The sequence below is a fragment of the Entelurus aequoreus genome, linkage group LG05 (genome assembly GCF_033978785.1).
Source record: "Entelurus aequoreus isolate RoL-2023_Sb linkage group LG05, RoL_Eaeq_v1.1, whole genome shotgun sequence".
Lineage (NCBI taxonomy): Eukaryota > Metazoa > Chordata > Actinopteri > Syngnathiformes > Syngnathidae > Entelurus > Entelurus aequoreus.
The window spans coordinates 75,748,812-75,776,493 of NC_084735.1; the positions used below are offsets into that span (position 1 = coordinate 75,748,812).

The window sequence follows — 27,682 nt, forward strand, 5'->3', positions numbered from 1 at the left end:
TCCTCCTTTTTTACTGTCCCATTTACTCTCTGTAAAGCACCAGTTCTATTGGCAGCAAAACAGGCCCAGATCATAATACTACCACCACCATGCTTGACGTTAGGAAAGGTGATCCTTGGATAAAGGCCTCACCTTTTCTCCTCCAAACATATTGCTGGGTATTGTGGCCAAATTTTTGTTTCATCTGACCACAGAACTTTCCTCCAGAAGGTCTTATCTTTGTCCATGTGATGTCAGATTGAGCTGTTTGGCCACAAGAATGACTGTTTATTTTATAGCTAACTAACTAAAACGCTAGCTCAAAGCTATACAGCGAGACAGTGATAGTTTGGGCACATTTTAAAGCGTTTCTGACCACACAGAGTGGTCTCTAAGATAGGCTCTGACACAGCTCCGACTACTGTGGACATAAACTCGTGAGAAGCGCTTCTCGCCGTCGAAGCCCTTCAAAATGGCCGCGTCGTGTGGACATGATTTAAAACAGGATGTGCGTGCACCGCAGGTGACGTCATCAAGCAAAATGGATGAATGGCGTGTACATATGCCGAGACGTGGTTCGCACACAATTTGGCGCGATGTAAAGGTTGTTGACGCTCATCTCCCTCAAATGTTCAGGTTCAATGTCTAGAAAAGAACCATATTGATTCTAGGGGATATCCAACACAAAATGAACAGATTACAGGGGGTTAAAGGTCACCGAATCAATCATACTAACACCCTCCCTTCCACATCATACCTCTTCGGATTGTAAATAATCAAATGTAAATAATCAAATGTAAATAATCAAATGTAGACACTTTTTCTTATGCTTTCTGATCTCTCTCTCTGTGTCCACTACTTGCTGTACATATCCTACCAAGTCAGTCCTACACTGTTCCAATGTCCATTTCTCTGATGATGGAATTGTTGATGACTGAAGTGTTGATACCAACCAAACCTAACACCCCCCTCCATATCCCACACCCCGGGTTGTAAATAATGTAAATAATTCAATGTATATACTCTGATGATTATCTTGTGTGATGACTGTATTATGATGATAGTATATATCTGTATCATGAATCAATTTAAAGGCCTACTGAAATGATTTTTTTTTATTTAAACGGGGATAGCAGATCTATTCTATGTGTCATACTTGATCATTTCGCGATATTGCCATATTTTTGCTGAAAGGATTTAGTATAGAACAACGACGATAAAGATCGCAACTTTTGGTATCTGATAAAAAAAGGCTTGCCCCTACCGGAAGTAGCGTGACGTAGTCAGTTGAACATATACGCAAAGTTCCCTATTGTTTACAATGATGGCCGCATGAAGTGAGAGAGATTCGGACCGAGAAAGCGACGATTTCCCCATTAATTTGAGCGAGGATGAAATATTTTTAAATGAGGAAAGTGCAAGTGAAGGACTAGTGGGGAGTGGAAGATGCTGTGAGAGCCGGGGGTGACCTGATATTCAGCTGGAAATGACTACAACAGTAAATAAACACAAGACATATGTATACTCTATTAGCCACAACACAACCAGGCTTATATTTAATATGCCACAAATGAATCCCGCATAAAAACACCTAGGTGTTTGTTATGCTAGCTCCTAGCTCCTAGCTACTAGCTCGAGCTAGTTATAGCTCGAGGGGGTAATATGGACGGGATCCTGTATATATAACCCGCCAATACAATTCAAACACCTGCACAACACACACACTCACTCAGCCCAAACAACCGTTCACCTAACCCAAGGTTCATAAAGCTTATATATTTAATCAAAGTTACGTACATGACACGCACGTACTGGCAAGCAATCAAATGTTTGGAAGCGCGCGGGTGGGACCTGATATTCAGCTGGGAATGACTACAACAATAAATAAACACAAGACATATATATACTCTATTAGCCACAACACAACCAGGCTTATATTTAATATGCCACAAATTAATTCTTATGCTAGCTCCTAGCTCCTAGCTACTAGCTCGAGCTAGTTATAGCAAGCGATCAAATGTTTGGAAGCGCAGCTGTGTACTCACGTTATCGCAACTGTGTATCCAAATCAAAGTCCTCCTGGTAAGAGTCTCTGTTGTCCGAGTTCATCCATCTTGACTGCATCTTTGGGGAATGTAAACAAAGAAGCGCACGTGTACGTGTTGTTGCTGACTTCCCTCGCAAAATAGACACTTCGCACCGACAACTTTCTTCTTTGCTTGCTCAGCTTCTTTCTCCATAATGCAATGAACAAATTGCAACAGATTCACCAACACAGATGTCCAGAATACTGTGGAATAATGAGATGAAAACAGAGCTATTTCGTATTGACTTCAATGGTGTCCGAATACTTCCGTTTCAATGATTGACGTCACGCGCATACGTCAACCCTCAGAGGCGTTTCGAACCGGAAGTTTAGCGGGAAATTTAAAATTGCACTTTATAAGTTAACCCGGCCGTATTGGCATGTGTTGCAATGTTAAGATTTCATAATTGATATATAAACTATCAGACTGCGTGGTCGGTAGTAGTGGCTTTCAGTAGGCCTTTAAGTGGACCCCGACTTAAACAAGTTGAAAAACTTATTCGGGTGTTACCATTTAGTGGTCAATTGTACGGAATATGTACTTCACTGTGCAATCTACTAATAAAAGTTTCAATCAATCAATCCATCAAAACCCTTACTTTTTCCCGTTATACACTCAAGATGGCGGACGTAGCCGAAGGCTCCACATGCTAGCTAGGTTGCTTCGAGATAATCTGCCATCTTTTTTTTTTTTTAAGGTTATCTGAGGTCAAAGGGGAAATTGTTACGTTTGTTGGGCAGCTTTATATCTGTTACATTAATTAAACGCTAGCCAAGGGATTATTTGTCTTTGCCAAAGCCAGACATGTTAGCAAAACGCTACCTTGGAATTATTTTTTTTCCTTTCTGTGTTTTTAATGGCGCCACCTGAAAGTGTTGGATTACTGGGTGTGTACAGAAGTACATACCAATTGTATATAATTTTAGAACGAATTCTAATTATATTTTGTGCTAATGTTATTCTCTCTTTATTCTCTCAAATCTGGACCAAATCTGCCGTCTCATATCCGACGCCAATTTATGCGAAGAAGAGTTATTTTGAATAAAGAATGAGCCGGCGATGCTCTGCATTCAGCGTAGAAACTCAGCTGTGTGTCTATTAATAGAATTCAAGAAGAAGTCCTAGAGCAGCGAGGCTGACCAGCAAATTCAGGGGGGAAAAAAACTAAACAAAACACTTCCTCCTGACTTTTCCGGTTACTTCTAGGAGGAAATGACACAACCTCTCACCTCATTTATGGCCCCAAAAAACATCTTCCTCAATATAAGGTGAACCCATTCTGAGAGCGCTTCCAAATATTTTTGTCCCTCAGCTGCGCGTTCTGCTTCACGCCGGGCCGACCGCACGCTCGTCGTTAATTCTCAGGGACGCCGTCGACACGGCGACCCGAGCGAGGCACCACCCGCCAGCGGTGACCCTCAAGGTTGGCCCTGAAGCACGCGGCCCATTTTTTACACTGTGTCGTCTTACCTGGTGCTCATTTATCTCATCCTGTCTTTGGCACACACACACACACTCTTGTACAAACCCCGTTTCCATATGAGTTGGGAAATTGTGTTAGATGTAAATATAAACGGAATACAATGATTTGCAAATCCTTTTCAACCCATATTCAGTTGAATGCACTACAAAGACAAGATATTTGATGTTCAAACTCATAAACTTTTTTTTTTTTTTTTGCAAATAATAATTCACTTAGAATTTCATGGCTGCAACACGTGCCAAAGTAGTTGGGAAAGGGCATGTTCACCACTGTGTTACATGGCCTTTCCTTTTAACAACACTCAGTAAACGTTTGGGAACTGAGGAGACACATTTTTTAAGCTTCTCAGGTGGAATTCTTTCCCATTCTTGCTTGATGTACAGCTTAAGTTGTTCAACAGTCCGGGGGTCTCCGTTGTGGTAATTTAGGCTTCATAATGCGCCACACATTTTCAATGGGAGACAGGTCTGGACTACAGGCAGGCCAGTCTAGTACCCGCACTCTTTTACTATGAAGCCACGTTGATGTAACACGTGGCTTGGCATTGTCTTGCTGAAATAAGCAGGGGCGTCCATGGTAACGTTGCTTGGATGGCAACATATGTTGCTCCAAAACCTGTATGTACCTTTCAGCATTAATGGCGCCTTCACAGATGTGTAAGTTACCCATGTCTTGGGCACGAATACACCCCCATACCATCACAGATGCTGGCTTTTCAACTATGCGCCTATAACAATCCGGATTGTTCTTTTCCTCTTTGGTCCGGAGGACACGACGTCCACAGTTTCCAAAAACAATTTGAAATGTGGACTCATCAGACCACAGAACACGTTTCCACTTTGTATCGGTCCATCTTAGATGAGCTCAGGCCCAGCGAAGCCGACGGCGTTTCTGGGTGTTGTTGATAAACGGTTTTCGCCTTGCATAGGAGAGTTTTAACTTGCACTTACAGATGTAGCGACCAACTGTAGTTACTGACAGTGGGTTTCTGAAGTGTTCCTGAGCCCATGTGGTGATATCCTTTACACACTGATGTCGCTTGTTGATGCAGTACAGCCTGAGGGATCGAAGGTCACGGGCTTAGCTGCTTACGTGCAGTGATTTCTCCAGATTCTCTGAACCCTTTGATGATATTACGGAGCGTAGATGGTGAAATCCCTAAATTCCTTGCAATAGCTGGTTGAGAAAGGTTTTTCTTAAACTGTTCAACAATTTGCTCACGCATTTGTTGACTAAGTGGTGACCCTCGCCCCATCCTTGTTTGTGAATGACTGAGCATTTCATGGAATCTACTTTTATACCCAACCATGGCACCCACCTGTTCCTAATTTGCCTGTTCACCTTTGGGATGTTCCAAATAAGTGTTTGATGAGCATTCCTCAACTTTATCAGTATTTATTGCCACCTTTCCCAACTTCTTTGTCACGTGTTGCTGGCATCAAATTTTTAAAGTTAATGATTATTTGCACAAAAAAAAATGTTTATGAGTTTGAACATCAAATATGTTGTCTTTGTAGCATATTCAACTGAATATGGGTTGAAAATGATTTGCAAATCATTGTATTCCGTTTATATTTACATCTAACACAATTTCCCAACTTATATGGAAACGGGGTTTGTATTTGTTACCTTCTTGAGACCTCAGAAAAATGCCTACCTCTCTAGGACCACCCTTTCTAGATATATAAAGATTTGTATTTACAACATTAATAATATATACATACTATGCAAATATAAAAAAAAGGTAAGCTTTTAGTTATTTTGTAATCTTCATTACTTAGAACCTTTATTTAACCAGATAAGAAAACCCATTGAGATCAAGATCTCTTTCACAAGGGTGACCTGGCCAAGAGGTCAACAGCACATGTCACAGAGCAGTTTCAAAATAAATACATTAAGACATACATTTTAAAATACATAAGAGAACTGTAAAACAACAGAGATTTACATCTTTAAAAACACAGGCACTGTGCAAACGTCTCTCGCTGTTTGTCCCTCAGGACAGAACGGAAGGCTCCAAATGGAAGTAGTTCTGTAAGTTTCAGTTTCGTCTGCAATTCATTCCATGCCATAGGGGCAGCAATGCCAAAAGCTCTTTTGCCAAATTCAGTCCGTTACTTACTTTAAGTTATTACAGTATGTCTCTATATACATATTTATTAAATTTTTTAAGTTAATTTTGGCCAAAGGAGACGCATTTCCATTTCTTACACACACTTGTTATTTCATATGTTGACCAGAGGGGGAGCACTTTTAAAACCGACACACAGTCAATTTGAAAAATCCCTCCTTTTTGGGACCACCCTAATTTTGATAGATTTCACCACCAGGGCTGCAAATGAGATCTCTATTTTTTTGTAACGTGCTTGAGGCCGATGACAAACGAGTCACGGACCACAGATGGCCCCTGTGCCACACTTTGGGCAACCCAGCTGTAAAAGCTAACTGTCAATGGACACTATATTCTTAGTACCTTAGTATTTGTTCATCCTATGGTCACATATGGGACGGGGGTTGTCTTACGTCAGCACCGGAAATCGTAAAATCCGCTGTTCACCTGGCGGTTTTTTTCGGGGATGAATAGGGAAGTCCTTCTGCAGCTTGTTTTATCATATATTGCTGCCTTTGCATCTGTCAATGTTTACTTTTGTATGCACATTAAATCAACAAAAAAATCCTGGCTTTGGAGCAATGTTCACGGACTCTAGTATTTTGCTTACTATTAGATGCAATGGTTTTCCGTATTGGAACCATGATTTCGGTCCTAACTTGTTCACCGGTTCTCATATAGAAGGTACTTTTCCTTGTTGATGTCTCAAGAAGGGTAGTAATACAAGAACACACACACACTCACACAGAAGCAGCCAACTGGCCAACGAACCAGTCATCCGCTCAGCCACCTGATACCAAAATACAGAACCATCCTTAGAAACAAGCTTATCCCATATCAGGTAAAAGGAGAAGTGCCTTAAAAAGATTCCAGAACTTTCCAGCTTTTTCCCATTGCTGCACATTGCTAATAACGTACAAGGAACAAGATAGAAAAAAAAAATACTTCACTGATTCGATTCACTGACTCAAGTTACTAGATTCTCTGTAAACTCGGATGATTCATTTTAGTCCGTCCACTGACTCAAATAAGTTGAGCAATAAGATGTACAGCAGAATTTGATGATTTGTACGACCCCGAGAGGGACAAGCGGTAGGATGGATGGATGGATGTTTGAATCGATTTACTGACTCGAGTTAGTGATCATTTGTTTGAATTGATTTACTGACTCGAACCACCTGAACTACCAGATGTACAACATGACCAGATGATTACTCTGAATCGACTCACCGACTCGAGTTACTATATTCCCTGTGGACTCAGATGATTCGTTTTAATTGATTCACTGACTCAAATCAGCTGAACTGACAAGTACATAACCGAATCAGATGATTCAGTTGTATAGATTCACTGACTTGAGTTAGTTAACCCACTATGGACTCAGATGATTCCTTTGAATTGATTCACTCACTCAAATAAGCTGAACTATCAGTTATACAAAAAAATCAAATGATTCCGCTGAACAGATTCACTGGATCGAGTTGGTAAACTCACTGTGGATTCAGATGATTCATTTAAATTGATTCACTCTCTCAAATCGGCTGAAATATCAGGTATACAAGAGAATCAGATGATTCCGCTGCATCGATTCACTGGCTCGAGTTAGTAAACTCACTGTGGACTCAGACAGATGATTCTTTTCAATTAGGTGCTTCTAAAATGTCACTTTTGTGATCCATTTAATAGCTCTATACAAATTAGAGAGAACTGACCACTTTATTTGACTGGGATGAGTTTTTTCTCAGTCCGCTCCTGTCGCCGTGTCAAGCTGTTAAGTGTGTGTGTGTGTGTGTGTGTGTGTCTGTTAGTGATGAGACACAATCTTGAAAGTTTGATTAAACTTTGTCCAGTTCAATCGGTAATGATTGACAGCTCTGTGGCATCACCCCACCGCCATTGTTTTCTCTCAAACACATTTTAGAAAAATCTTTGCCACCGAACTATGGTATTCGTTATTGCAGATGTAATAGTATATATTGTATTTATCAATTAAAAAGTGCCAGCAACTAGCGCATGTTAATCGCTCTCATATATTATTACAAAGTTACTAACCAAATAGTAACCTCTACAGTAGCATAGCTGGCGGCTATGTATTTTGTTTATGTTTACCTGAAGCTGAATTCCTACTTCCCAGCAGTCCTGAACGCAGCACAAGACAGTAAAAAGATGTCCACTTATGCCTCAAAGAATTCAAAAGACATAAAGTAAAGTTATCTATATGCTTAAAAAAACATTACATTATCTCACTTTGCTGTATTATGTATACAACTGTGATGACACAATTGAACAATTTAATTGCGTTCCCAAAGTACACCTGCCTAGCCTTCCATCCGAATGCAAACATTTAATGTGTATATACTGTATAGAGTATATTTGTGTTTATTAGTTATGCTAGTTCTTAGCGCATGTTATTTGCTATACAGTGGTCGGTCCCAGTGTTTCTTGGCCATAAGTCATTGTTGCCCCCTATAGGACCGCCCAAAAATATATTGTTTCTCAGCAGTTTCTTACTCAATTGTAATACACTTTTCCACCACTTGTGGCAATAATGGACAATATCAAACAAACAGAAGAAGTCTGGAGCTAAAGTCATAGAGAAGTTTCTTGAGCGCAAAAATTATGACTAGAGCGGTGAAGCTGTATTTTCATTTGCACTTACATTTGTTTGACAATTTATTGAAGAAAAGTATATATTATTGTTATTCAATTTTGATTTATTTATAATTTATTTATATTAGCACTGTGTAATTGTATGTAAATACATGTCTATCAGTATTTGTAAGTCCCTTCTCTTGCAGTATATTATTTTTGTAATCAGCCTGACCTAAGCCTTAAAAAGAATGTTTGTGATTAACATATGGTTTCATATCATTTGATAAGGTGTGCCCTGTCAAACTGGAAGTAGGTTAGATATAATTATTGAATACGATGAAGATCAAGAGTAAGATTACTAATTCAGTGCTAATATATATTTAAGTGGGCCCCAGGTCCCTCTGTGATGGAAAAGTTGGACCCTGAGGTCAAAAAGGTTAAGAACCCCTGCCTTAATCAATCAATCAATCAAACTTTATTTATAAAGCGCTTTTCATACATAAAAGAATTGCAACGCAAAGTGCTTTACAAAGTTAAAACAATACCATGGTGACCCAAATCCCCCATTATCACATACGTACGCACGGACACAGATACCAAACGCAAACACACACACACACACAACATACACACACATGCAACAATATATACAAATGATTGCATGGCTGAGTACAGAGGAGACATGTTAGTAAACACTATCACAGGAACCATCTGCACCAGGAGGTCATCAGACCATGGCCACCAGGACGCTGACACAAAAGCGCCCCCCACAAGCACGGCCGATAACCCCTCAGGCAGATGGCTCATCTGAGGAACGTTGGAAAATAAAAATAATAAAACTTGTAAAATAGTAAGAACCATGTGTAGAGATAAAAAATAAAATACAACTAAGTAAGACATATGAATATTAAAAGAAAAAACAAACATATGTATGTATATATATATATATATATATATATATATATATATATATATATATATATATATATATATATATATATATATATATATATATATATATATATATATACAGTAAATTAAAAAAGCTTATTCTACGTATTTTTTATCTTAATTAAGCACTTTCAAGCATATTAAATGGCCACATGATCTAAAACTAACAATACTACAGAAGTATTAGCCACTGCATAGAGACCAAAACAACCAGAGCGCGCTGTTCAGTATCGCGGGCTCTGATTGGCTCAGCCTTCAAGTAGCGTTACCATATTTGGATTAAAGTAGTGTAAAAGGTTACTATGTTGGTGTTATTTCATGGGCATGTTAAAAAGCTGTTTATTTTTGATCCATCTATAAAAAAAGAATAAAATATTATCCCTACCGTTGTAAAATGTGTGCAAAAAATTATGCTATTTACCGACATTTTGGGGGTTTTTTTTAGCGCATGTTATTTGCTATACAGTGGTCCCACTGTTTCTTGGCCATAGGCCATTGTTGGTTCGCGAGTGCCCCCTATAGGACCGCCCAAAAATATCTGTTCCTCAGCACTTTCTTACTCAATTGTAATACACTTTTCCACCACGTGTGGCAATAATGACAATATCAAACAAAGTCGTAGACAAGCTTCTCGAGCGCAAAAATTATGACTAGAGCGGTGAAGCTGTTTTCATTTGCACTTCCATTTGTTTGACAATTTATTGAAGAAAAGTATATATTATTGTTATTCAATATTATTTTATTTAGAATTGATTTATATTAGCACTAATTGATTTATATTAGCACTGTGTAATTGTATGTAAATACAGTTTTATCAGTATTTGTAAGTCCCTTCTCTTGCAGTATATTATTTTTGTAATCAGCCTGACCTTTGTGATTAACGCATGATTTAATATAATTTGATAAGGTTTACAGGTTTAACCTGTAAGTAGGTTAGATATAATTATTGAATATGATGAAGATCATGAGTAAGATTACTAATTCAGTGTTATTATTTAAGTGGGCCCCAGGTCCCTCTGTGATGGAAAAGTTGGGCCCTGAGATCAAAAAGGCTAAGATCCCCTGCCTTAAAGGCCTACTGAAACCCACTACTACCGACCACGCAGTCTGATAGTTTATATATCAATGATGAAATCTTAACATTATAACACATGCCAATACGGCCGGGTTAACTTATAAAGTGACATTTTAAATTTGCCGCTAAACTTCCGGTTCGAAACGCCTCTGAGGATGACGTATGCGCGTGACGTGGCCCGGCGAACACGGGTATGCCTTCCACATTGAAGCCAATACGAAAAAGCTCTGTTTTCATTTCATAATTCCACAGTATTCTGGACATCTGTGTTCGTGAATCTGTTGCAATCATGTTCATTGCATCATGGAGAAGGAAGCTGAGCAAGCAAAGAAGAAAGTTGTCGGTGCGAAATGGACGTATTTTTCGAACGTAGTCAGCAACAACAGTACACAGCCGGCGCTTCTTTGTTTACATTCCCGAAAGATGCAGTCAAGATGGAAGAACTCGGATAACAGAGACTCTAACCAGGAGGACTTTTGACTTCGATACACAGACGCCTGTAGAGAACTGGGACAACACAGACTCTTACCAGGATTACTTTGATTTGGATGACAAAGACGCAGACGTGCTACTGTGAGTATGCAGCTTTGGCTTCTAAACATTTGATCGCTTGACCGTATGTGCGCAACTTTTTTTTGCGTATGTACGTAACTTTTTTAAAATATATAAGCTTTATGAACCTTGGGTTAGGTGAACGGTCTTTTGGGCTGAGTGATTGTGTGTGTTGATCAGGTGTTTGAATTGTATTGGCGTGTTCTATGGAGCTAGGAGCTAGCATAGGAGCTAGGAGCTAGCATAACAAACACGCAGGTGTTTTTATGCAGGATTAATTTGTGGCATATTAAATATAAGCCTGGTTGTGTTGTGGCTAATAGAGTATATATATGTCTTGTGTTTATTTACTGTTGTAGTCATTCCCAGCTGAATATCAGGTACCGTGAGTATGCAGCCTTGGCTGCTAAACATTTGATAGCTTGACCGTATGTGCGCGTCACGTACGTAACTTTTTAAAAATATATAAGCTTTATGAACCTTGGGTTAGGTGAACGGTCTTTTGGGCTGAGTGATTGTGTGTGTTGATCAGGTGTTTGAATTGTATTGGCGTGTTCTATGGAGCTAGGAGCTAGCAGAGGAGCTAGGAGCTAGCGTAACAAACACGCAGGTGTTTTTATGCAGGATTAATTTGTGGCATATTAAAAATAAGCCTGGTTGTGTTGTGGCTAATAGAGTATATATATGTGTTGTGTTTATTTACTGTTGTAGTCATTCCCAGCTGAATATCAGGTCACCCCCGGCTCTCACAGCATCTTCCCTATCTGAATAGCTTCAACTCCCCACTAGTCCTTCACTTGCACTTTACTCATCCACAAATCTTTCATCCTCGCTCAAATTAATGGGGAAATTGTCGCTTTCTCGGTCCGAATCTCTCTCACTTCATGCGGCCATCATTGTAAACAATAGGGAACTTTGCGTATATGTTCAACTGACTACGTCACGCTACTTCCGGTAGGGGCAAGCCTTTTTTTTTTATCAGATACCAAAAGTTGCAATCTTTATCGTCGTTGTTCTATACTAAATCCTTTCAGCAAAAATATGGCAATATCGCGAAATGATCAAGTATGACACATAGAATAGATCTGCTATCCCCGTTTAAATAAAAAAAATTCATTTCAGTAGGCCTTTAAAGCATATTCTACGTATGTTTGGTCTTAATTAAGCATTTTCAAGCATATTAAATGGCCACATGATCTAAAACTAACAATACTACAGTAGTATTGTTATAGAGACCAAAACAATCAGAGCGTGCTGTTCAGTATCGCGGGCTCTGATTGGCTCAGCCTTCAAGTAGCGTTACCATATTTGGATGAAAGGCGTGTAAAGGTTACTATGTTGGTGGTATTGTATGGATTTTTTATCTATTTATAAAAAATATAAATAAAATATTACCCCTAGTGTGTGCAAAAAAACGATGCTTATTTACCGACATTTTTTTTTGGTTGACTTTTGCCTGAAATTCACTTATTTTTTCTAACTGAATCAAAAAATACTTAACCCACGCCACACCTAGCCTAACTAAAGTTGCCTGTTATCTTTTTTAAAAAAAAAAAAAAAAAACGTGAAATTAACTCGCGTTTTTAATCGTCGAGGGGACATGAATGAACGAGCGAGGGAGGGAGGGGGCGGGGGTGAACCTGGGCCATTCTCTAGTGCGCAGGCGAGCCAAAAAGCGGCTACTGGCCCTTTAAGAGATCAAGATGATGTCCTGTGAGCTGCAGATTGCGCCTTTCCGTTTCCTCCCCCTGCCCCTCTCTAGCTCTCTCTCTCTCTCTCTGCATGTCGGACCTTTACCGAGCCGGATCACGCTCTCACCGAACAAAAAAAAAAACACACACAAAACGCACGAATGGACATTTTGCACACGCGTGATGATAATAATAATAATGTGTACTTACTTTTTTATTACGGGTCTCCGTGTGCATCTCGGTGACCGGAGGGGTGGAGCAGTCCAGCGGGGAAGGGGGGCTTTTTTTTGTGTGTGTGTGTGTGTGTGTGTGTGTGCGTGGGGGGTGGGGGTGTACTCCTATGTGGGCAAAGGGAGAAAGGAAGGGGGTTTATGGGAAAAGAGGGCGGTCAGGTTTCCACCTTGACAGTGAATATTCGGGATATGGGAGCGGGATCCCTGCCTCTTCGGTTCAGTTCATGTTATCCGCAGCGTCGAAAAGGCGACCCTTCTTTTTGCACCCAACCAAAAATAAAAAATAACGGCAGCCGAGCCTCGGTCAGTACGGGTGTGTGTGTGCGCGCCTCCCTTGTCAGCGTGTTGTTGCCGTGTATTTCAAGAAGGGCTGGGCTCTCTCTCTCTGCCTTTTTCCTCCTCCGCCTCTCCCTGCTTGTGACCCCACCCTGCGTCCCCACCCCTCATCTCTTGTCGCTCCGCTTGCTGCGCAGCCCCTGCAGAGGAGATACCTCCAGCGAGCCCGGTGACCCGACACCGGCTGCAAGGAGAACGGGCATGCATGTTAAAGCAGGATCAGTCCGCATCCCGAATTTGCAGCTTTTTTTATTTTTTTTTTTTGCATCCCCCCCCCCCCCCTATGTTATGCATGGAAGATGCTGGTGGAGCAAGCACCCATGTCACCTTACTGACGTCATCCACGGGCTAATTGAGGACACTGTGACAGGGCGGGGAGGGCTTCGAGTGGAGGGAAAGGCTTTGCAGCATTTGATAAATATGACACCCGGTGCAACATGGGGGGGGGGGTGGGGGGGATGCGTTATAATAAAGCGAGCTGTGTCGTTTTACAGCATGGAAAATGCATACAGTACTAAATCGGGCTGTGCTGGGGGCATTAAAACGTTAAAACACAGTGGAAAAAATAAGTCACGAATATAAAATGACCTTTTTTAAAAAAAAAAAACAATAGTGAAACACTGTAGCTCAATATATGCTTAGCGGTGTCGACCATACTGCATGTTTTATGTTTCACTACATTTCCCATGATGCACCGTACACCGGATATAGGAACTCCAACGCGGAAGCATGCGAAGGTAAACACAACTTGTATTTTCGAAGCCCATTAATTAAGTCGTCTCAGGTATACTTATCGAGAAGCCAATATGATGATAATAACCGACACAAACGTAATTCGCGGCTATATTTAACGTAATTACCTCCGCCATTACTGTTTTGCTGTTACCGTGGCGGATAACTTGGCTAGCTTTAGCTTCTCGCTGTGGTTGCAGTACATGCTAACGTCGCGTAGACGTCCATTTCTGTCACTTTATTATTCTACCATTCTATCACGGCTATGTTTGGCGTTCGTGTCTGGAATAAATTATGAACGATTAAGTTAGTAGCACTTCTGTCCTCAAATGTAAGTTTTACTCGCTTTCTTGGGTTCACGGGAGGATGACGTCATGATGAAATAGCGTATTGCCTTATTTGGGGATCCGGGGGAGTTCAGTTATTACTCAACTACAGAGAGTTCAATGCGGATTCATTGTAATTATTTTTTCCACAAACATATAGTTCAGTTTCAGGTTCAGTTTGTTTCGAACATGCATACGATACAATGTAATTCGTCACATATTTCCAGTTTCATTACAGCACGTCCGAAAAGGAGTAGGAAGAAGCAGAGCTTATTTAATCCTACCCTTTTTCATACCACAGCAATTTTATCCAATTTCCTTTTTCTCTGTAACAGAACAGTGAACAAATAAATAATAAATAGTGCTTTAATAATGATCCTGATGCTGAACCCTTTTCTGAAAAATGTGTAAAAAAAAAAAGCTCACTTATTTAATTTTGTCATAGTAATATTTGTTCCTCTTCTGTGATGTAATAGAGTGAGCCGGCGGTCTTGTGAAGATGGCCCGCTGCTGGAGGAGCAGGAGACGGAGGGACAACGGCAGCTGCACGGCCTTCTCCTGCAGCAGCTCCACACTGATGTCGACATAGACAGGTAGGAAATGCATGCAAAGAACAAACTATATCAAAATATACCACAGTGATCTTGTAACAAAGCATTCAGGCAAGTGCAACAAAAACAACAAAAAGCATTCTTGGATCCCTTGGTAATTATTATCACACAAATGTAGACATCTCAAGTGGAATCCAAGGGGTGTACAATTTGACATATTTTTGGGAAAATATGCCTTTAAAGGAGTTTGAACCACTGCACGGTCCGACACGGACAAAAAGGTAACACAATGTATGCTTTATTTTGCTTTTTCTTTGGCCTTTTTCAGCAACACTTATTCCAAAAGAAGGAACAGCCTCGTCAAGGGGCTTTAAAGGGATGAACGTCCAGATGTGTTTTTTAAATGAATGCGCTGTGTCTGCTTGAAATGAGCAAGATATGTAAATACTAAATGTTATTATATAAATGTCTATCTGTGTTGGCCCTGTGATGAGGTGGCGACTTGTCCAGGGTGTACCCCGCCTTCCGTCCAAATGCAGCTGAGATAGGCTCCAGCACCCCCCGTGACCCCAAATGGGACAAGCGGTAGAAAATGGATGGATGGATGGATGCCTGTTACAACATTACATGGAGGTGATTGGATGTTTTTTAAGGGATTTATAGGCAGAATAGAGTGACTCCCAAAGGCTCCATTGTACACTTTTGACCGCATTTATTTACTATTTAGAATGCATAAAAGAAGAAAACCATATGTATTCTTGTCTTACATAATGATTGTGAATGATAGGCAAAATTCCCAAAAAAGTGCAGTTCCCCTTTAGCGGAGACTGAACCTATTTTATTGATTTTGGTTGTGATTTTTATTCAAGTGCAACATTTTGCTACAGACAGTGTATATTTTATTTTTAAGATTTGTCTGTTTTATTTAAATTAGATATTTAAAAGTTTACATTCCATTTACAATGTTGAACCATACAAGAAATTCAACTTTATTGAATTTGACGGGGGTATACTTGCATTATTATTATTCATCATCATTACATCAGTGTTTAATTTGGTCTCAAAATAATGTTGACAATAATATCGTTTATCCGCAATAAATCCTCGAGCAAAATTTGTTATCAGGCCCAGGTTTAACTGAATGTAAAGCAGCGTAAAGCCCCCACTTCATTATAGATATAGTATGGAACGGCTGATTATTCCAAATTCCTTTCATTCCTGTGGGTAAACTGTACATTTCACTTAAACTAACAAGTTATTTCGCCTAGATGCGTGGCTAAGAAGCAATGTTTTGCCCCGGCGGCGCTCTATCGGCCTTTTGGGGAGCAGGCGGCCGGTGTGAGGAGCCTCTCCCAGTTCCGGGCCCTGCAGGACGGAGAGCAGGAGTTGGCCAGCCTGCGGGAGCTGGGTCTCACGGACACTGAGATCCTCCTGTGGCAGAGCAGGGACGACCCGGAGCTACCTGAGCAGGTAAAAATAGTAACAGTTCTGTACAGATGGAATATCAGAATGTTACTCTCCTCGTGATGTGATGGTGGTGTGCCCGTAGTGTCACGGCGTGTGTGCAGCTCCCGGCGTCAAGCAACAGCGCCTCCAAGTGATCCGAGACAAGATTGCAGTCAGAGCGGAAATCCTGGCCCGCCCACAGCGCTTCGCCGCTAGTCGGGCGCTGTCACGCCGCGAGATGGAGATCGAACAGGCGCTTTTCCAGGGAAACGATCGCCTGGGTTTCCTTGCTTCGCTTTACCATTGTGGTACATATTTCTGGAATCCACAGTCAAATTCATCCATTCAAAAATGACATGTCCGCTTATGTCGTTTTCCTCTCCAGGTGAAAATAACCAAGATGGCCAGCAGGGGGCGACATCCTCAGATCCAATGGACTCACTCTACAAAGATCTCCTCACTAAGGAGAAGCAGCAAGCGTCACTCCAGGGTCCTCGAACATCTCCCATTCCCACACATGAACCCACATCTGTGCGGTCACATGACTCACAGGGAGACCAATCGGAGGAAAGCTCCCAAAAGGAGCTACGGGAAGAAAATAGTAGCAGATCAGAACAGTCTGAGGGGCACCCACCTCCCCCGGTGGTGATCAACATAAGCCAGCCGATAGGCAGTCTCTGTGGAGCGGCGAGGGCGGAGTCAGGCGGCCCGATGACCGTCACAGGGGAGGTCACGGAGGTGACAGAGGAAGAAATCCTGGAAAACAGGGAAACTGAAGAGGGCATCCGAAGCATTCCGAGGTTCAGGAACTACCAACCTGGAAATCTCTCCAAAGTAAGGACTCTTACAACATTTTAACATGTTGATATTTTTCATAGTGTATCACCAAAATTATTAATGTTATATTTTACTATCAATTATTTTGTTTCATTCATCAGATAGATAAAAAATATTTATAATATTTGTTCTATATGTTGTATGTCATTCTCACATAAATGCAACAAATACATCTTCAAAAAAATTGGTATTCAACAGTAGAATGCCAATTATTATGTAATTTAATAACATATCAATTAATATAATTACTAACAGTTAAGATTTCTTTTTGTGTCAATTACCATCATTGTGAACTTTATGATGGTGCATAATAATCCATGATTATTTTCAACAAGTGATATAGATATTATAAATATTATATTATAAATACATGAGATATTGCAATAATTTTTATTAATTACATATATTTAAAACAGGCATTTTTGTTGCCTATTATGTAATTTAAAAACATAAATTTATATAAATACTAACATGTTAAATTATTATTGTTGTTAATTACCATTATTGTAAACTTTTTGATGGTGCATTATAATGAATAGAAATAATATGAATATTAGTTATGTGTATTATCTACTTAAAAATAAATGTTACATTGCAATCATTATTATTAAGTACATATATTTAAAACAGGTATTTTGTAATATAGAATGTTGCTTAAGTAATTTAATAATAAATTCACATAATTACTAACATGTTAAATGACTAATGTTGTTTATTACCATCATTGTGAACTTTGAAATAATGCATTATAATGAATGTTTTTTTTCAACAACTTAATTATATTTATCATCCAATTATAAATAAAGAAGATATTGCAATCATTTGTACTAAGTAAATCTTATATTTAAAACAGGTATTTTTATTATAAAGAATGATAATTATTATGTAGTTTAATACTGTAAAAAAAATAATTTAATATGATTATTAACTAATTTACTTGCTTCTTCCTACTCATTTTCTGGAACATTCTGTAATGAGAAATGAAAATATATAAAATATGTGATGTATCATATTGAAACTGTTTACATGTGCGAAGTACATTTCAACCAACCAACATGTTAAATTACTCTTGTTGATTACCATAATTGTGAACTTTATGACAATGCATTATAATGAATGCAAATTTTAAACAAGTGATGTAAATATTAATTGTATGTATTATCTACCCATAGATAAATGACATGCAGTATTGAAATCATTTTTATTAAGTGTTTCTTATATTTAAAATAGGTGCTTTTATAGTATATTTAAATTAAATAATAATATATATTTAACTGTAGGCACTAAGAGGATAAGTAAGACATTTTAATAAATCAATAGTCTCTTTAATCTTTTTTTCAGTAAATGGCAATAAAATTCCACATTATTCAAACTATATACACTGTAGGTGAGTTCACACTCGTCCTTTATTTTTGCTTGTCTGACTGCAGGTTTTGTTTGTAAAGAACCTGAGCGCACAGGCATCAGTGGCCCAGCTGGTGGCGCTGTTCTCCCGGTTCGAGGGGGCGAGCGGTCCCCCGGTGCTTTACCGACTCCTTACGGGACGAATGAAGGGGCAGGCCTTCATCACCCTACCAGGTGACACCTCCAAGATTTTTCTATTGTCTTTAATATATTAAAATATGATGTACTGTATTTGTGTGTGTTTTATGTGCCATTTGGCAGACACTGAAACAGCCCAGAAAGCTTTGCAGCTGGTCCATGGATACCGTTTGTTAGGGAAACCTTTGGTGGTTGAATTTGGCCGTGAGCGAAAGGAAGCTGAACAGGAAGAGAAGAAGAAATAAAAAGTAACGCAACACAACATTCTCAGATTTGTTCAGCAGCCAAAATTGACATTTTTTTCTATTATATTTGTACCTACAGTTAATTAGGACATGTGGATGATTTATGTGGTTTTTACAAAACATTATTTAAAGCATACTAGACTAAAAATAAAAATTCCTGTCTGATCCACTTTTAGGTTGTGACTTTTGTCATTGCAGTTATACTTTTGTACACGAGATGGCGTTGTTTGGTTATTGTCAGAGTCGTGTAACAAGAGAGTATGCCCAACTAAACAACAGGTGCCATTTTTGCTACCAAGGAAGTGTGCGGCTGTGCGCCGAATCATGCAGTTGCTGTCGTATATTTAAGTTTTTCTGACGAAATAAACCAAAATAAGATGTACATACATAGTTCTAAACATACTCCAGCTCTTAAACAACAAAACATGCTTCTATTTCGTGAAAGTATAATTTTGCGGCCGTATTTGACGCACTCTGCTGCTACATTCTTGCAGTGTTATGTGAACAGCAGGCTCTATAACACGCACCTGACGGCGCAATAAACATTAAAAAAAAAACACAAAGAAGGACCAAAAAAATACCTTATTATCCTCATTTCGCCAAAATGATGGAGAAATTGTGACTTAGTGTGAAGGATATCAACTGTGGTGTATTTGTAATCATTGTACGTATCACTCATGTATTATTATAACCGATCTTTCTTTTTTGTAACATGCTAAATGAATAAGTGTACTTTTGTACTTATTTACCCATATTTCTGCCCAATAACTCAGATATGGTAACACTGGTGAGCAGTAGAGAATATGGAGTGATTTTTGGTCCAGAACATATTTTGCTTTATTCATTATTGACGTATTTCTTGCCACTTTATGTTGCATATTTTTTATGAGATTTCCAGTTTATTTTTTATCTATTATTACACCCAAAATTGGGTTTCTTTTACTCTTTTAATCGGTGGCTCTCCTGTGCTGTTTATGAACCTTCACTTCCCATACTTGTCCTCTTTTCGGGTTCTCGCGGGCTGAGCAGCCCCATGCTGCACAACATGACATTTATACACGTCGAAAAACTAACAAGGAAGCGTCGCAGACACATAGCATCAGCTCAAAGTTGTAGCAGTCAGAGCGCCCTGTAGTCATGTGAGTGCCTTTTGACCAAGCATTGAGGAGATCGCCTGAAACCGGGTTGGCCAGTACGTACTCTCTCTATACAAGACTCTGGTTAGTGTGATATACTTGAACGTTGGGAATGTTCCTCATTTTGCCCTCACTTCTTGGAATTTGTGGAATTTAGCTTAGGGTTCATGGTTTGACTATTAATACATTGTTATTTTAAAAGAGTTCATTTGCCATGGCTAAAGGAACTAAGTAGACCGTTGTGTTTAGTTTGTGTGGTTGGTCCAACAGTCAAGTTGAGTCAACACATACAGGATGGATCGAACAGGGTTTTGTGTGCCCAAGTTTGTTTTTCTTCAGTTTCTGTTTGCCTTCAGTTCAGGGTTTGCGATTCGCTGGAAAAACGACAACTTAGTGGGTTGGTAGGTCACCTGCTACACATAAAATTTTGATTTTCATACCCCCAAAATGTATGCCTTTTAAAACATAATAATGCCCAGTTTTTGATTAACATTGTAAGACTATTATGGTAATTTTATATTCAAAAAATATTGTTTAACAAAATGTAATAATATAAATATAATATAGTACAAATAAATATGAATCAAAAAATATAGTAAATAATATAATAATATATTTTTAATAAAACATTTTTTTTAAATGGTCATATAGAGGAGCTATTGCGATCATGCCTGAGTTACAGCTGATAACCCGCCAGTTTGCGTAAAATATAATCAAAATAATACAAAAAGTCAAAGACCACAGTATGTTCACTCACGCACATACACGCACCGTAGACATACTACAATGCAATTGACTCCCCTGCCAGTTATTAAAAATAACCACCATATTGCACAAAGGAAATAAACAAAAAAACTAAAAACAGTCCACAAAGCCTAAAATATATTCGCTCAGGCATGTGAACATGATTCATGACTGTGTCACATAACTGACATATTGCTATCATTCTTCCCGGCAGGCACTAACAATAACCGCCACCGTGCGCACTAGACAAACTCAAAATAATGCACAAAGTCAAAGCCCACGGCATGCTCGCTACCACACAAGCACATGCACGCAATGCGGGCATATAATTACTGTAATGCGATGGCTCCGCCTGCCTGTTATTAATGATAATAGACACCTTTTGTTAAGAAAAATAGACAAGACCAAAAATAATCCACAAAGTCAAAGCCCACAGTTGCTCGCTACCACACAAGCACATGCTCGCAGACGCAGCGTGGACATATAATTACAGCGATACGATCTTTCCGCCTGCCTGTTATTAATGATGACCGACAGCTTTCACAACGGAGGTAGAAAAGACAAAAAATAATACACAAAGTCAAAGCCTACACGATACATTTGCTCACACACAAGTGCATGTGACTTGCATTGTGGATAAGTCACATAACTGACGTAATGCTTTTTCTCCTCCCGACAGTTGTAAATGATAACCACCATCGTGCGTAATGGACAGACTCAAAATATTCCACAAAGTCAAAGCCCACATGGAGCTAGCTACCACACGAGCACATGCATGCACACGCAACATGGGCATATAATTACTGTAATACGATATCTGTTTGTTATTAATGACAACTGACCTTTCAAAATAAAATTAGAAAATACAAAAAATAATCCACAAAGTCAAAGCCTACAGTACATTCGCTTACACACAAGCGCATGTGACTTGTATGTGGATGTGTCACATAACTGACGTAATGCTATCACTCCTCCCGACAGTTACAAATGATAACCACCACTGTGCATAGTCGACAGACTTGAAATAATCCACAAAGTCAAAGCCCACGACGGGCTAGCTACCCCATGAGCACATGCACACACGGCCAACGGGGGAATATAATTACTGTAATACGATAGTTCCGCCTGCCAGTTATTAATGACAACCACCATCTTTCACAATGGAAATATCGAAAAGACAAAATAATTATTCTATGGGTACTCTTGTTCACGCATGAGCGCAACACATAGTTAATACAATCGCTGCTCCTGCCAGTTATTAATGATAACCGCCATCTTTCGTAATGAAACAAGTAGTAAAAACTAAAAATGATCTACTCCACGGGACGTCCACTCATGCACATGAGCAATGTAAGCCTGTTAAAGAAAACGCACTTCAAAAAGGCCAAAATGTATTTATTACAAAATTATACAGTCCCAAAACGTTTCCTTTTTTTTCAAATAGTCATTTTGTCTGGTGGCATTGGGGTGTTGACACATTTCCCGATGGCCTCAAACGTACCCTGTGACATCATACCCTTTTGCCGGGGGTTTTTTGACCGTCTGGCCGCCATGCGTACTCGTGTGCGAGCTTCCGCTGCCGCTTCGGATCAGTGTCTGCCCCCTGCTGGCTGCACCTATTCCTCCCATCTGCAGCGTGGGGTTCCGGTAGGCCTGCGGGTTGTGGCGCACCCCTGTGCCCAGCGTGGCACCGCCCCCGACGGGGTAAGGGTAGCCACCGCCCCTCCTCCCGCGGCCGCCCTCCTGCTCCTCGCAGCAGGAGGCGCTGAGCATTCCGCCCCCGAGCATGGAGAGCAGCGCGGAGGCCAGGCCCAGGTAGAGGCACTCGCCCAGCTCAAACTTCATACTGGTGGGCACGGTTGGACTGTAGAAAGTTTGGATCACCTCGTGCGTGGTCCACGCCAGGGGGATGAGCGCCAGGAAGCCCGCTGTGAGGAAGAGGCAACCCCCGGCCCCCGCAACCCGACTCTTGACCGCCCCGGAGCCCTCGAGGCAGACAGTGCACTGCATCCCCAAAGTTGAGATGAAGACCCCCAGCACGGACAGCACCAAGGAGATGACCATGAGGGCGCGCGACGCCTGCAGGTCACCCGTCAGCGCCAAGATGGAGTTGTAGGTGTCGCACTGGAAGGAGCCCGTGCTCATGTAGACGCACTCCATCCACAGGCCCTTCGTGTTGGCGACCGCTGTCACGATGTTGGAGCCGATGTGTGCAGAGATCTGCCAGTAGGGGAGCACTGTGGCCACCAGGGTTCCCAGCATCCCCATCGAGCCCAAGACGAAGCCCATTAGCTCTAGGGCTGCCGACCCCATGGTGACCTCTGTTGGGGGTTCACAAGGAATAGAAACTCTGTTTCTTTAATTAGTCAGTCCGTCACGCTACAGCCAACTAACGACTTAGCTAGAAAGGTTAGGTGACCATGCATCAAAAGGACAGTGATGAAGCACTGACTTTACGTGAAAATATTGTTTTTAGAGATGTCCGATAATATCGGCCTGCCGATATTATCGGACGATATATGCGTTAAAATGTAATATCGGAAATTATCGGTATCGTTTTTTTTATTATCGGTATCAGGTTTTTTTTGGTTTTTTTTTTTTTTGGTTTTTTTATTAAATCAACATAAAAAACACAAGATACACTTACAATTAGTGCACCAACCCAAAAAACCTCCCTCCCCCATTTACACTCATTCACACAAAAGGGTTGTTTCTTTCTGTTATTAATATTCTGGTTCCTAGATTATATATCAATATATATCAATACAGTCTGCAAGGGATACAGTCCGTAAGCACACATGATTGTGCGTGCTGCTGGTCCACTAATAGTACTAACCTTTAACAGTTAATTTTACTCATTTTCATTCATTACTAGTTTCTATGTAACTGTTTTTATATTGTTGTACTTTCTTTTTTATTCAAGAAAATGTTTTTAATTTATTTATCTTATTTTACAATTTTTTTTAAAAAGTACCTTATTTTCACCATACCTGGTTGTCCAAATTAGGCATAATAATGTGTTAATTCCACGACTGCATATATCGGTTGATATCGGTATCGGTTGATATCGGTATCTGTAATTAAAGAGTTGGACAATATCGGAATATCGGATATCGGCAAAAAGCCATTATCGGACATCCCTAATTGTTTTTAAATATTTCTTAATCTCATTTCATTTTTTGTTATAAAACTAAAACACTTTCGTGGGGCTTACTTATATTTGTGTACAGAAAAAGCTCTGTTACTTTGTCGTAAAAGTCCCCTTTGTTTTCTTTAACTTTTATTAATCTCCCACCAGCTTTCCCAAGCACCTGCCAGCTCACATGCGCCCCCTCACGGTGAGCCAGAGTACTGTGCCTCAGCTATGCACACGGTAAACAAAGAAGTATTTTTTAAATTCTTTATTTATTTATTTATGTTTGATATTTACTTTCAAATAGTTTTTTATTCAATTTAAAACTGAAAAATGTATATTTAAAAAATTGTTAATTTGTCGATTTTATGGTTAAACTGGCAGTTTAATCTCCAGAATGTTACCTTAAAATTATACTGGGGGGGGGGGCTTTACAGCTAATTCTTACTTTAAATGGGAAAATGGTGCTAATGTTATTTTATGGTAAACCTGGCGACAGAGCTGCCATTGTTTACCCTTAAATCTACAGCAATTTTTTCCAGTATAATACTGTATAAAGATAAACAGTGACGCTGTAATTTATATGGTAGATTTAAGGCAACTGATCCGCCAATTTTTTACCGTCAAACCCATGGTGGTTGTTTTTACAGTGTAATATTGTAAATGGAAAAACGGTGCGGCTGTTATTTTTACGGTAAAATTCTGCCGACAAAGCTGCCATTTTTTACCGTTAAATCACCAATCATTGGTTTTACAGTTCAATACAGGAAATGGAAAAACTGTACCGCTGTTATTGTCATGATAAAATTCTAGCGACTAACCTGCCAGTGTTTTACCGTAAATCTGCGGGCGTTGTTTTTACAGTGTAATACTTAAAATGGAAAAACGATACTACTATCATTTTTTAAAAGATTTTGTGACAGAGCTGCCAGTCCTTTACTGTAAAATCTATGGTAATTGTTTTTACAGTGTATTACTGTAAATGGGAAAAACTGTACAGCTGTCTTTTTTTTCCCGTGAAATTTACGGTTGGTATTTTTACAGAGTTATGACAGTAAATAGAAAAATTGTAGCACTGTTTTTTTACAATCAAATTCTGCTGACAAAGCTGCCTTTTTTACCGTTAACTCTCCGGTCATTGTTTTTATGGTTTAATACTGTAAACGGGAAAACCGTACCACTGTTATTTTTTTGGTCAAATTCTGGCAACACAGCTGCCATTTTTTTAACCATTAAATCTATAGTTATTTTCACAGTATATTACTGTAAAATTGTATCGCTATTATTTTCACGATAAAATTCTGGCGACTCACCTGCCAGTTGTTTCCTGTAAATCTACGATTGGTGTTTTTACAGGGTAATACAATGGAAAAATGGTATAGCTGTCATTTTAACTGTAACATTCTGGCAATCGAGCTGCCATTCTTTTACCGTACAATCTACGGCTATCGTTTTTACAGTGTAATACTGTACCACTGTCGTTTTTCCGATAAAATTCTGCCAACAGAGTTGCCAGTTTTTAATGTAAGAACCACGGTCGTTTTTACAGTGTAATACTTCAAATGGAAAAAAAGGTACCCCTGTTGTTTATGCCGCAAAATTCTGGCGACAGAATTTTTTTTTACCGTAAATTATGCGGCCGTTGTTTTTGCAGTGCACTTGTTTGCAGTTTGTTTACCAAGAATAATGTCACTTATTACACAGGCTGTAGAAAATGATGATATATAGTAGAGTCTGCCTTACATAATATTAGTTGTGGAGTACCACAAGGATCAGTCCTTGGACCAATACTGTTTCTCATGTACGGTACAGGCCAAAAGTTTGGACACACCTTCTCCTCATTTAATGTGTTTTCTTTATTTTCATGACTATTCAATGCGTTTTCTTTATTTTCATGACTATTTACATTTTAGATTGTCACTGAAGGCATCAAAACTATGCATGAACACATGTGGAGTTATGTACTTAACAAAAAAAGGTGGAATAACTGAAAACATGTTTTATATTCTAGTTTCTTCAAAATAGCCACCCTTTGCTCTGATTACTGCTTTGCACACTCTTGGCATTCTCTCGATGAGCTTCAAGAGGTAGTCACCTGAAATGGTTTTCATTTCACAGGTGTGTCATAGTTTTGATGCCTTCAGTGACAATCTACAATGTAAATAGTCATGAAAATAAAGAAAATGCATTGAAATGGGAAAGTGAGTCCAAACTTTTGGCCTGTATTTTATATAAAATGTTTCTGTAAACATTTTTAACTGTGACATGCGGACAAACAGGCAAGGGCCATCCAACATTTAGCAAATGTTGAAACATGATTGGAATAACACTGATATACTTGTATATCATAGTTCAAGTGAGACATATTTAGAGTTTATGTTCGCACTTCACTGCAGTTCAGTATATAAACAATAAGATATATTTACTGTATATCTACTTATAGCAAACTAAGTAGCTGGTTAGCTTTTTAATTAATTTGATCATCAAAGTTTTCACTTTAAAAAGTGTTTACTGTATATGCAAGCCTTCTTTCTCTATGTCAATATTTTACAATATATAATACACTTCAGTAAGTTTAACTGATCTTTGTAACGTGTGACTTCAATATACAGTAGGTAAATTGACTTACTGTGTATTATATTATTCGCGTCCCTTTGCTTCCCGATGATGGGGTTGAAGGCAACAGTTATTCCTGTTGTTTATACTACTTCTTCCGTCTTCTTATCCTTAAGACGTTAGCATGTTTGCATTGTAAAAGTCACTTGAGCAAAAAAAACAACATATTTTATGGACGGGACAATAGGCTCTTGTGGCGTCCCGTGTTCTCGCACATCTCCGTGTCGTGGTCAGATGCTCGCCGCCATCCGGGCCATCACCTCCTGTCAAAAACACGCTCCCTGCTTGACAGTCCGGTTAATCATTCTCTTTTCGGCTACCTAAAAAAAACCCTGTGACCTTTGACACGCCGTCGAGAAAGACAACCAAACAGGAGTACCTTCCACCTGAGATTGTGCTTTTCCATTCTTTGTAGTCCCCTGGCCTCACATGGCATCCTAATGGGATTAAAGCGGCGTAATCCAGCCACTTCCTGTGCGAAGCAGCCTGCCCCATGAGGGCCAACGTCCACACATTGGGGGGAACTGAGGCCTCTATTGTAAAAATCACAGAGAGACATTATCCGCTCACACTGCATGTTAATCAGGCAGCACAGAGAAGGAAAAAAAAGTACTAAAACATAAACAAATGTACTAGAAATGAAAGCCTCCAAAACTTACTGCTGAACTCACTTGCCCCAAAAGTGGTACAATTTGGAGTTGAAATCTGAAATCCATTGAAAAATATGCCCTAAAATTCACACTAAATGTAACAGAAAATAGTGATGATAGTCACAGAATTCTTCTAAATGAAGGCAAACAATGAAATAATATCATAAGCATTTTACACAACAGTTGCTGAATGAATAAATGTTAAGTGTACCTATCGAATGTGTACAATTACTTTATTGTGGGTTTATTTCAGGGGGGGGGGGTTCACTAATAATGTGAAGTGAGACTAAAAAAAAATGGTCGGTACAGTTAACATAAAAGGCATCGCTTCTGCATAAACCAATCCTGTCAGGCGTCTTCAAAAAGGCAGTTGTTTTTCCTTATTTTAGTTTTATTTAGTTGTTTTGTACACTGGATAACCTATTTATGTCCTTTTTTTTTTTTCTATGTTAGGAATGAAATGTTACCCAACATCTAACGCTGTCAGGAGCCCAGGCTAAAACTTATACTATCATTGCAACACACTGCTTTTACAAAACACATGTATTATTATTCATATTAATTGTGTTATGTTGAGAGTTTAAAGGTCATGTGATATGTTTTGATATATAGGCCAGGTGATTGTTTACAGGGTT

At 39.4% G+C, this 27,682-nt stretch overlaps 3 protein-coding genes across 8 annotated transcripts in view; 1 reads left to right on the top strand and 2 right to left on the bottom strand.

Annotated features, from left to right (window-relative positions):
- klf8 (Kruppel like factor 8) overlaps nt 1-13,128 on the bottom strand; it is a 100,760-nt gene extending 87,632 nt beyond the window's left edge. The window contains exon 1 of one of the 2 annotated variants that reach the window (XM_062048925.1): nt 12,731-13,128. In XM_062048925.1, the coding sequence (XP_061904909.1) occupies nt 12,731-12,757 (27 nt within the window). In that variant the 5' untranslated portion in view covers nt 12,758-13,128. The remainder of the gene's footprint in view (nt 1-12,730) is intronic. The other variant, XM_062048924.1, reaches the window with a different exon arrangement.
- Nucleotides 1-19,011, top strand: part of rbm41 (RNA binding motif protein 41) — an 88,254-nt gene extending 69,243 nt beyond the window's left edge. The window contains exons 1-7 of one of the 4 annotated variants that reach the window (XM_062048921.1): nt 13,754-13,826; nt 14,624-14,740; nt 15,967-16,168; nt 16,248-16,452; nt 16,530-16,978; nt 18,412-18,559; nt 18,647-19,003. In XM_062048921.1, coding sequence (XP_061904905.1) covers nt 13,819-13,826; nt 14,624-14,740; nt 15,967-16,168; nt 16,248-16,452; nt 16,530-16,978; nt 18,412-18,559; nt 18,647-18,768 — 1,251 coding nt within the window. In that variant the 5' untranslated portion in view covers nt 13,754-13,818 and the 3' untranslated portion in view covers nt 18,769-19,003. Of the gene's footprint in view, nt 1-13,753; nt 13,827-14,623; nt 14,741-14,768; nt 15,332-15,966; nt 16,169-16,247; nt 16,453-16,529; nt 16,979-18,411; nt 18,560-18,646 lie in introns of those variants that run through there. The other 3 variants (XM_062048920.1, XM_062048919.1, XM_062048922.1) reach the window with 3 other exon arrangements.
- Nucleotides 19,012-22,007: 2,996 nt separating this feature from the next.
- cldn2 (claudin 2) lies at nt 22,008-26,840 on the bottom strand. 2 transcript variants are annotated; one of them, XM_062048927.1, is made up of 2 exons: nt 26,411-26,840; nt 22,008-22,969 (listed from the first exon to the last, which is right to left on the bottom strand). In XM_062048927.1, the coding sequence occupies exon 2, from the start codon at nt 22,959-22,961 to the stop codon at nt 22,140-22,142; it is 822 nt and encodes a 273-aa protein (XP_061904911.1). In that variant the 5' UTR covers nt 22,962-22,969; nt 26,411-26,840; the 3' UTR covers nt 22,008-22,139. The 2 variants fall into 2 exon arrangements, with proteins under 2 accessions (XP_061904911.1, XP_061904910.1); XM_062048926.1 differs by having other exon boundaries at nt 22,008-22,998; nt 26,411-26,838.
- Nucleotides 26,841-27,682: the final 842 nt, after the last annotated feature.